The sequence below is a fragment of the Ciconia boyciana genome, chromosome 3 (assembly GCF_034638445.1).
Source record: "Ciconia boyciana chromosome 3, ASM3463844v1, whole genome shotgun sequence".
NCBI classification, from domain to species: Eukaryota; Metazoa; Chordata; class Aves; order Ciconiiformes; family Ciconiidae; genus Ciconia; species Ciconia boyciana.
In genome coordinates this window covers 10,784,596-10,795,606 of record NC_132936.1, presented here as the reverse complement: position 1 = coordinate 10,795,606, position 11,011 = coordinate 10,784,596, and the positions used below count along the sequence as shown (strand labels likewise).

At 56.8% G+C, this 11,011-nt stretch overlaps 1 protein-coding gene across 1 annotated transcript; it reads left to right on the top strand.

Moving 5' to 3' along the window:
- On the top strand, positions 1-4,009 carry GDF7 (growth differentiation factor 7). Its single transcript, XM_072857774.1, has 2 exons — positions 1-364; positions 3,039-4,009. Exons 1-2 carry the CDS (start codon positions 28-30, stop codon positions 3,959-3,961), a joined length of 1,260 nt encoding a protein of 419 aa, XP_072713875.1. The 5' UTR covers positions 1-27; the 3' UTR covers positions 3,962-4,009.
- The last annotated feature ends 7,002 nt before the right edge of the window (positions 4,010-11,011 follow it).

The following is an 11,011-nucleotide window of genomic DNA, read 5'->3' as shown; positions in this document are numbered from 1 at the left end:
CACAGCGCCGAGCACCGGGCCGCCGCCATGCGCCTCCGCGCCGCCGCCGCCGCCCTCTGCCTGTGCCTGCTGGGCGCCTGCCGCCTCCGCCGCGGGCTGGAGGCCGCCGCCGTGCGCGGCCCGTCGGCGGCCGCTCCCCAGCGACCCTCGGCAGCCGCGCCTTCCTCCTCCTCCGCCTCCTCCTCCTCCTCCTCCGCCGCCGCCTCCCCCTTCTCCTCCCCGCCGCGGAGGGACGGGGCTCTCCGCAACGGCACCGTGGTGCCGCACCACTACATGGTGGCCCTCTACCAGCGCCTGGCCGCCCGCCGCGCTCCCGGCCGCCGCGCCGACACGGTGACGGGCTTCGCGGAGCGGGCGCGCAGCGGTGAGTGCGGGGCGCGCATCCTTCCGCGCAGCGCAGCGCGGAGCGGCGCCGCGCAGCGCGACGCCCGCAGTGGGGCAGGGGGGCGGGCTGGGACGGGCTGCCCCGCCGGGACCCCGCCGTCGGGCGGGGGGGGGATGTGGATGGGCTCGGGCTTGAGGCTGGGGCTCGGGAATGAACGGGCTTGGGGATGGAGCTGCGGCTCCTGCGTGGGTGTGGGGATCGGGCTTCTGCATGCGCTTGGGGATGGAGACGGGGTTGTGCATTACTTTGAGCATGGGTTTGGGGACGCGGTCGCACACGGAGACGGAGCTTGCACGTTGGTCCGAGCACGGGGGTTGTGCCTGGGATGGGGCTGTGCGTGGCTGTGCACGGGGATGGGGCTTGTGCGTTGGTTGGGGAGTGGGGTTGTGCATTGGCTTGAGCAGGGGGTGGTTGCATGGGATGGGGTAGCGCATGGGGATGCAGATGGAGCTTAACGGGGCAGGGGCTGCGCGTCAGTTGGTTAACGGGAACGGAGCCGTGCGGGAGTCTGAGCATGGGAATGGGGATGAGGACAGGGGTGGGAATGGGGCTGTGCGTGGGCATGGGGCTGGGGTCGCGGTGGGGTTGTGCCTGGAGCTGGGGTTGCCGATGGAGGTAAGGACGGGGCTGGGCATGAGCGTGGGGTCGGGGATGGCGATGGCACATGCCGTCGGGGTCAGGATGCCGCTCGGGGCTGGGGATGCGGTTGGGGACGGGCTGCGAGGTGCAGCCCAGCCGGGCCGGGGCGGGCAGGGGTGCGGGCAGCTCTCGGGACCTCCCGCCACCGGGATGCGCTGCCCGGCAGCGGGGACCGGGGCGTGCGGCGCAGTTTGGGGGCAGCTTCTGCGCGCAGCATCCCCGGGACCGCGAGGAAGAAGCCCCGCCAGAGCCTTTGCAGCCCGAAAAACTTCCCGGGGCACCGCGACGGGACGGGACGGGGAGGGACCGCGGCCGCGCTCCCTCCCTGTCCCGGCCCGTCGCGGTGCCCCGAGGAGGGGTGAGCCCCGGCTGAGCTCGGCATCGCGGTCCCCTTCCCCCTCTCCCCCCCTCTTTTGCCCCCTTCATAACCGCGGATCTAATGCTAATAATCAAACAAACACATATACGCACTTAACGATATATTTTATATATATACATGTATATATACACATTGCGCCCTGCCGGTGAAGTTCGCTCGGCTGGGGGAGATAAATAAATAAAAAAAATAAAATCCCCATCGAATAAAATGAAAAGACAAACCGAAAAGCAGCCCCAGCCTCCCCCCGTGCCTGTCGCCGGCTGCCCCGGGGTGGGAGAGCGGCGGCTGGCGGTGCAGAGCCCCCGGCAGCCCCCCAAACCCCATCCCCAAACCCATACACAAGCCCCGTCCCCAAACCCAAACCCAGCAGGGGCCGTATCCTGCCGGCAGCCTTTGCAGGGAGATTTTTTTGCTGAAAGCTGGTGGGGGAAACGGTGGGGGAGCGAGGCCGGACAGGGGGGAGGATGCTCCGATGGGAGGGTGGGCAGTGCCCGGCTTGGGAGAGCCGGGGGAAAACTGGGCACAGGTCCTGGGAAGTTTCATCGCAAAACAAAACCAGATGAACTGTTCAAAGGGGTCTCCTTATCTGCTCCTAGCCGGAATTTTAGATCTGCTTTTAAAATAATGATAGTAACAGTAATCATAATTATAATGATGATGATGATAAGAATAATAATAGCAAATGACTGGGAGAAAAATCTTCCCCACCCGGAGGGCGGTGCAGGCTGCAGGCTGGCGGTGCTGCCCACGGAGGGGCTGCGGTGTGGGAACGTCAGGCCAGGCTCTGCCGGCAGCTGGTCAGGGGGCTCGGGCACAGCAGCAATGTTTGCAGCATGCCCAGATCAGGTTTCTTGTTAGAGAGTGGGAAAATAAAAAACAACCTTCCCAGAACTCATTCATCTCTTCTCCCCAACCCCACCTCCTTTGGGTTTGTTTTTTTTTTTTAATTCGCATCGAGTATATTTAATCAGTGCCAGAAACTGCGCAAGTCTGTGTTTGGGCTTTGGATCCACCAAAAATAGTGACAAATTCAAGCTGGGCTCACTTTCAGCTTCTGTGAGGAATGCCTCTATCAGACACCCTGAGGCACAGCGTCTGCGTCCCTGACGTGTGTGCCTGTGCCTGCCTGCAAGGGAAAATGAGATTTTTCATAGCATTTTACTTGGCATGGCCGGGGCTGGGGGGGCAACGACACTTAGGGTAGAAGAAATCGGTGACAACCGGCTGATTGGGGATGGGACTGTGCCGCACAGGTTCCGATGTGGCTTTCCATGCAAAAACAGCGATGCAGGATAGTGATGCAGCTGGGGGCACTGAAACAGCCGGGAGGAGGCAGAGAAGCCACCTCAGGATGCGGGGAAGAGCGCTGATGAGAAGCCACTTGTTTGAATTGATTCCTCCCTCCCTCTCCGCATTCTCCTCCCTGGTTTTTTTCGGTGCCTCCAGCCAGGGTGACGCTCCCGGATGCAGGGCTGCGTCCCCGCTGGGATGCTCAGCGAGCCTTGCTGCAAGGCCATGGTCTCCCCTGTTAGCTCTGTGTCCCCTGCACCTCCGTAATGAGCGCTTGGCTTCAGCTTGCTGGATTTTTATATTTTTTTTCCTTTTTTTTTTTATTTTTTGTTTTATCTCTTCCAGATGCCTCCCTGTCCGCTCCTGAGCAGCGATACCTCTTTGACATCTCCAGCCTGCCCGAGGCGGAAGAGGTGACAGGCGCGGAGCTGCGGGTCCTGCGTGCCCTCCCTGAAAACCGGAGCTTGGCCCTGTCCCCCGAAGGCACCTTCCACCACCTCCTCCTCTCCACCTGCCCAAGCCGGGACGGTGAGGAGCCCCGGCTGCTGGACTCCAGGGCTGCAGACATTTTGGATGCAGGCTCCTCCAGATGGGAGGTGTTTGATGTCTGGGAAGCCCTGCGGGATCGGAGGGAGAGATCTCCCTCGGGCAAGCTGCTGTGCTTCCTGCTGAGGATCGTCTCGGATCAGTCGGGGCGGCTCCTGCCTCCTCGGCAGCTGGGGTTCAGCAAGCCCCGGCCGCAGCCCCACGAGCGAGCCCTGCTCGTGGCCTTCTCCCGCACGCAGAGGAAGGAGAACCTCTTCAAGGAGATCCGGGATAAGATCAAGGCCCTGGGCAGCCCCCCCTTCCTGGAGCCCCCCGATCCCGGCCAGGAGGCGTACCCCAAGCGGAGGAAGAGACGGACCACCATCGCCGCCCGGTCTGGGGGCAGAGGCCACGGGAAGAAGGCGAAGACCCGCTGCAGCAGGAAGCCCCTGCACGTGAACTTCAAGGAGCTAGGCTGGGACGACTGGATAATCGCCCCCCTGGATTACGAGGCGTATCACTGCGAGGGGGTCTGTGACTTCCCCCTGCGCTCCCACCTGGAGCCCACCAACCACGCCATCATCCAGACCCTGATGAACTCCATGGACCCGGAGTCCACCCCCCCCAGCTGCTGTGTGCCCTCCAAGCTCAGTCCCATCAGCATCCTCTACATAGACTCCGGGAACAATGTGGTTTACAAACAGTACGAGGACATGGTCGTGGAGACGTGTGGCTGCAGGTAGCAATTTCTGCAGCTCTCCCCCTCCCCGCCCTGCCCCACCCAGCAGCCCTGCCCCATTTTATATATATAAATATAAATATATATATATATATATATATAAAATATATATATATATACATACACATTTTGATGTGTGCCTTTCCAAAAGCCAAGCTCAGAGCAGGTGTCCCCTGCCTTCCCAGGGCCACCCTGGGCATGAGCCCAGGAGGGATGGGGGATACCCCCCCAAGACAGTGAGGCTGTAGTTTGGCCCCCCCAGGCCCTCTCAAAGGAAGGGTGAGCCCCACCACCCACGCTGGGTTTTCTGGGGCTCAGCCAGGGTTGATGCCCTGTGGCAGGAGGCCAGGCTCCCCACTCGGAGCTGCCCCCATCTCTGTGCCTTGTCCCCTGGGGAGGGGGGGGCACGCAGCCCGGCAGAGGCCTCTGGGGATGCCAGCTCAGCCTCCCAGCCCTGCTTGATCCACTTGGTTTGCCCAAGCTGAGCTGACACCTTCTTTCCCAAAGGTTTTGGAAAACGTCTGACCAAAATTGTCTTGGGGTGGGGGTGGGGGGCGACCCTGGGGGGTCACAGAGCGGTGGCTGCAGCGCAGAGGGGTCAGGCCAGCATCACCCTCCGGCTGCGACGGTGGGGTGGCGGGGAGGTGGGAACACTCTTTTCTTTGAGTTAAAGGAGATTTCCTGGCTGCCTTCAAATCACTGCCCTGGGTTTGCTGGGGGAAAATGAGGGATCCCCGGGGGAAGGCGGGAGGTGGAGGACCTGTGGCCATGGGAGGTTGAAATCATTGGGCCTGTTTGCAGTGCAGAGAGATTTGTGAGTCTGCTGTCAGGGACAGGAAAGATGGTCCCCAAAGCTGGAGGCTAAAGCAAGAGTCAGGTCTGAAGTAGAGCTCGCGCTCTCGGTGGAGATGGGAACAGCCCTGCAAGGTGTTAGCTGGGGATGCCGTGGCTCTGCGTGGTCTGAAGCACTGGCACGGGCACTGCCAGCCTTTGCTGCAGGAGGTACCGGCTGGTGGGTCCCCTCCCTTTCCTGCACAAAACCCCATTTCCAAGGCACACTGGGCACCTGGTGTTGAGCCCGTGAGTCACACAGCCGTCCCCAGTGTGTCTGCAGAGACGCAAAGGTCCCAAGTTCCCTGGGAAAGAGTAATTTCGCTCGGGTTCTTCTTTTTCCAAATAATCTCTATAAAAGCGCTAAGCTCCACCCTACCTTCCTTTGGCACCAATTTCCCAGCGAGCTCCATCCCCAGGGCGCCTGCCTCTCCCCACTCCGTTAAGGGAGCCTGGATTCTCTGGGAATGGATGCAAACAGCTGAACACCACCCTCGGAGACTGCTACGTAAAGCGGGGTGCTTTGACCCATGCTGAAAGGGCTACAGGATTTAAATAACTCAGGAGCTGAGTATAAATTATGCCTTTAAATCAGAGCAGCCTTACATCCATGCCGAGGCGTGTTCTGGATGCTGGGAAGCGTCTCTGCTGCACCTCCGTGGCATTTGGTACCGAACTTCAGCTTCACGGCTGGGTTGGCTTAGACCAGAGATGTATTTGCACAGATTTTGCTTTTGATGGTTTGTTTTTTACTGGCGATGAAGGTGTTGGTGTGTAAACATCAGTGCTCATTAGCAACAGTAGTTTGCTTTTGGGGGAGATAAGTCTTTGCTGGAAAACGTGGGTTTTTTCTATATGAAGCCAGTTGTCCTCCATTGCAGGGGTGTTTTCATAGGGGTCTCTGAGCTGAGCCAGGGCAGAGAGGGGGTCACCTCAAAGAGCTCTGCTGAGATCCAAACGATTTGAAAGGTCAGGAAAGCCTCGGTGGAAGTCCAACAGCCCCCTCCCGCAAGAAAATCGTACATCAGCAGGGAGTAAACCGTGCACACCAATAACGGTGGTATATCCGCTGGGCTAACCCCCCCAGCCTCCCTCCATCCTCGCCCCGCTGAGGTCTGCTCTGCATCCTCAGGCTGCGGCCGGCAGCAGCTCAGGGGGGTGAACGTGGTGCCCATAAGTCTCGTGTAACCCCCTGGACACCTGTGGAGCTCCTCTGGCTTTACATCTGCGTATCCAAGGGGAAAATCTGGCTCCTAACTCAGCGTGAATGTAAATATGTGTTAAGTGCGATGTACCCTTACCTGGGGAGGTTTCTGAGATGGAGGTTAGTGGGGGAGAAGAAGGAGCAGGTCCATGCTGGTGGGTTTTCTCACTGTGGGCATTTGGGGGGGCGAGGAGCAGCAGGCGGGTGAGGAGGGGTCGGCAGGAGGGCTCACACCTTTCCTCTGACCCTCGGCTTTAGCACAGATAAAAGCGGGAGCGGGCGGTTGAGGAAGGAAGTTGGCACGAGCAGCGCCAGAGCAGCTTGCTCTGGAAACACCGTGTCATTTATAAAGTTACCAAGCTTTCGAAGTACCTAAATTTTCAATTGCCATTGGTTGCTTGATAGTTTTTCTCACTGCTGAGACAATTTTTTTAATGTTTTCATTTCTTTTACCCCCTCCCTTTCCTCCAAATATTTGTGGTGGAAGTTCGTGGGCAGTTCAAATCCAGGCAAGATACATATAGCTCCTGGCTGGTGGCTCTTTTGAGCCTCGTCTGAGCAGGTGGCCTGAGACCTGCTCTTGCAGGACCGTGTCCGAGGGGGTGCTGACGCCACTGACCCCTGATTCTTGTGGCTCTTGTTCAGCCACAGCTGCTGGGAATGGATAGATAGACAGATGTCACCCACCTCAGGTCTGGAGGTGGCCGACGGAGAGCAGGGTGACGGGCTGGGTCTCGCGATGCTTTACCCTGACCCCAGTGCTGGGGTGCTGTGCACTGCTGGGGCTCTGCCCTGAACCCCACCATGGCTTTGCTGGCCCTGGCAAGAAAAGCTGTGGCTCAGTCGCTGCAGTTTCCTAGCCTGGATCGCTACAGTAAACAAGGATGGGGAGGATTCGGGGAGAGCACAGAGGCCGCTGCTGGCAGCGATGCCGTCTGTGGTTTTGCCCATGTGGGAACCAGTCCTGGCTCTCCCGGCTGCAGGTGCCTCTCCCTAAACAGACATGTTTGGTTTTTGGCAGAGTGAGGGTGTGCATGCATCGAGGAGCTCCTTGGCCGCCCTTGCCATGCCCACCCAGCGCGGGAGAGCAAACTTCAGCCCCCCAGGGTGAGCCCAGCACAGCCCCTCGACGGCGGTGTGGCCCTTCGTGTTTGTACCCGTGCCAGCCGCTCTTTTAGGAGAGTATCTCTTCCTTTACTGGGCAAACAACCTCCAGAGGACCACAGGAGGGCAAAGGATGGTGCTGGACCCTCTTTCCCCTTGCCCCGGTGAAAGATCTCTAAAGGGGACAGGGGAGGGCAGCTCCCTGCCCGGGGCTGCTCCGTGGGGATGCGTATGAGCAGGGCAAGGCTGGAGGGGAGCGGGGCTGGGGCTCCCGGTGAGTAACTGTGCTGCTGCTGCCCTGGGCAAGGGTATCGGCCACAGCACTTGGCGGTCACATTGCTCACTGCTCCCGGAGCAAAAGCCACCAGCCCTCCCTTATGAGGGTGGACTCGCATCCCCACGTGCTGGCAAGCAAGGGCTGCCTCTCCATCCCCATGCAGATTCAGAGATTGTAGCCAAACCGTGGGGTTAGGCTCGGGATGCAGTCGTCAGAGCCGTTGCAAACAGAGGTGCTGAGCCCCCGGAGGGGTGCAAAAGCCTTTCCCAGGCAGGGAGGTTCCCACGGCCGAGAAGCTGCAGCCCTGCCATGTTGGGGAGCAACATGGGGGTGCATCTGCAAAGAGTACGGAGGAGTAAACCCTGCCTTCGGAGGCAGGTAAGCAGGGCATCGGCTGCAGGAGGGTGGTAGCACAGCCCAGCCCAGCGCCCCAGCCCCAGAGCTGGTCCTCCACGGAGCATCACCCTCTAACGCCATAGAAACAGTCCAGGAAAAATGTATTTCTGATCAGTTGCCTCTTGCCTGAGCTGATTTTTGGGCAGATGTAAGCATTATAAATAGGAGACCAGAGGTTGAACATGGACAAATGTGAATTCAGTAGACTCAGAGTGATTTTAATGGATAATTATAGGTTCTCAATCTGCAGTATTTATACAACCTTTCCAGTTAAAAAAACACAATTTCCATGCAGAGTATATTCTCCTGGAGGATTTGTTTGACCTTCAGCACCATTTTTGTCTGCAGGGTATAATTACAGTGAAGCTAGAAATATTAAGCATTTGAAAGGACTATGTATCTACACTTAACTGGCTCCCTCCACTCTTAGATGGGAACGTAATTGCACAGGAGCAGGGAAATTCGCAGAGTGATCCCATTCGACTTGAAAGTGCTGGGGCTGCGATTTGGGGAAGCACACACAATTGGGACAGGACTGATGCGTGTTCCTTGCCTTGGGCTCCTTGAGGTCTATAAAACTAAAGCCAGTGCTTAAGCCACTGCCTGCGCTGTGTCCTGTCCGGTGGAGTCCTATAGCAGGGACAGTCAGAAGCGAAATGGCTTTATGCTCTGTTTAACTGCCTGATGACCAGGGTGCTTCTGGCCTATAAATAATTCCCAAGAAACACAGATTTTATCATTTTCCCTTTTTTTTAAAGGAATAATTGTTTTTTAATTCTCTTAAAATAAGGGGATCGTCTAACATCCCCCCCCCCTTTTTTCCCCTTTTTTTTTTTTAATTTCGTACTTCAAATCCAATGGCAGAAGTGCAATGAGTATCCTCTGGCAGGGAGAAGGACGTTCATATGGAAAAGGGCTCGCTTCAGGCTCGCAGCAGCTTCATCCTAGCATAGTTGCGTTGATCCCAGCGGCCTTACTTCTGGTCAGCACTGGCAGACGGAGCCATGTCCTCTTTGGCTGTTTGCTGACGCTTGGCGTACCCGTCAGGAAAAGACTGGAAAGGCAGCACTTCTGATTAAAAGCAAACTCCAAGCCTTGAGCCTTCTGCTCAAGTCTGAGTGCCAGCGACTTCTGTGTCTATTTACACCATATGGCTTTTAACTCACGTCTTGATTACACAGCTCTCGCTACTGGAGAAAACTGGGTAGGTCTGCAGTGATTTATTGGTCACACTCCCATTGCAAAACAAGCAGCTCCTTTTACTGTTGGCAGTTTTAGGTCCTTATCCCACAGACCTGAAAGTGTGTGTTTAGGGAGAGTCACCTGTGCTGGCCCCCACGCAACAGCAGACACGTGCACCGCTGTTTGCAGCGCTGACTCTTGCAGGGAAGAGACGAGAGAATCTGGGGCATCACTTAGGATGCCTGGGGATACGCGTCCCACGGGGCTACAGCTGGGCAAACAGAGCAGAGCACCTTGGGGCCCTGATGGGACCTTTGCCTTTGCTCTCTAGACTTAACAGAAGTTTTGCCGTGAGCTTTGGCTTGACGTGCTTATTTGCAATAGCAGCATCTATAGTTATTCGCATCAAAAAACACATGACGTTGATGTGACAGATATGTCATAAATACCAATCCACCGACCAGCTCATACTCACGTTGGAGTGAACCTGGTGGGAAATGTCATGGATTCCTGCCGGGTATGTAGCAAGTCCTGAAATATGAGTGCCTTCTCTTTTGTTTGCATTGGGGCAGCATGACCATCTGTCAGGGAGAAAAAAACCTGCGTGGGGCAACGGCAATGAGAGTCTGGGTATTGCACAGGGGTTGTCACCCGAAACAGGGCTGTGCCACTGGATTTGAAAGATGGTCAGACCGAAGGGCTATCACATGGACCTTGGTTGGGCAGTTCCACCAAATTGCTTGCTGTGTCCCGTCCTGGGTGAAACCGGAGTTGCGGTGTGAATTTTTCACTCTTCAGATCACCCTCTGGGGAGGTGAGTGGGCAGGAAAACCCGCGTGGGCAAACCCAAGCTCTGGTCTTTGAGAGCGGTGTTGTTCTTTTAAGTCACCATGACCAGCAGATGGAGAGACCATGTGTGTCCCACTGGCATCAGAGCAGCTTCCCTGGCATCAGGGATCCCTTTACGGCTACGTGGAGTCCGAATGGGGATGCCGGGTGGCAGGAACAGAGTGTAGTGGCGTGCTCACCGCCAGGAGCGTGTCCTCCGCAAAAACACATCAGGGAGAGGAGTTGGGGAGTAACTGTCCCATGGATGGGGTGTTGCTGATGGTCAGGGGCCTGTGACCTGGCGTGGTGGGGGGAGAGTTTTTCTGGCTTTCCTGTCTTTGAATTAATGGCTGGTAAAAGAGCGAGATGTTCCACCAGGCTGGTGTACGTGACACCTTGAATTTTGTCATAAGCTATTTTATGTCTTCCATGGTAAAACCAGCTGCATTCAGTCTTCTAAGGCTCTTTATTCCTAGTACAGCATGTTGCGAGGTACATAGAGGTGCAAAGATGTCTCTGAAAATGAGTTATGCCCTATCAGCAAGCATTCTGGGCCTTCGAAAAATTACCAAAATTTGGAAGTCCTGCTGGTGTAACCCACTGACCAAGGACCTCACCCTACCTCTCAAAGGACGTTTTGCAGCCTTGCACCTCAAGACATGTGTAGCCCATGCGGCTGCTTTTTCCTTTTACTGGCACCAGTGTCCGATCAACCCCTGAATGTACCGTGTTGGAGAGGAGCCTGATTATGTGGTGGTGGGAAGGAGCCCGCCGGCAGGCTGGCTGATGCACCGTGTTTAACTTTTGGCTGAGCGGACTAGGGTAGGAAGCGTTGTGCAGCGGAACGTTTTCATGGAGATTGGTATTGAAAAATCTTGAACCAAAGCTTGATCCATTCCCAGAAATGGCTGAAAATGAAACCCAGCCATTTTTCAGTGGTTTTTCAGCAGGTTTGGCTCTTCATTTTTCTGTCATCACCATTTATTAGTTCGTTCGTACATTTTGTGAGCTCATTTTTCTGCTTTGATACTTGTGCTCATACTTGGGGTTTTCAGGATGGGGAGTGTGGAGACTTGCTGTGGTGTGGGCGGTGGGAGAGCGAGGAAGGAAAGGCTGAGTCTCAGCAGCAGGAGGCTGGGGCACAGTCTGGGCCCTCGAGGAGGGGACAGTGAGGGAACAGGTCTGGCCAGGTTGAAGCCGGTGGGAGGAGGGGACCTGCTCACGGTAGGTCA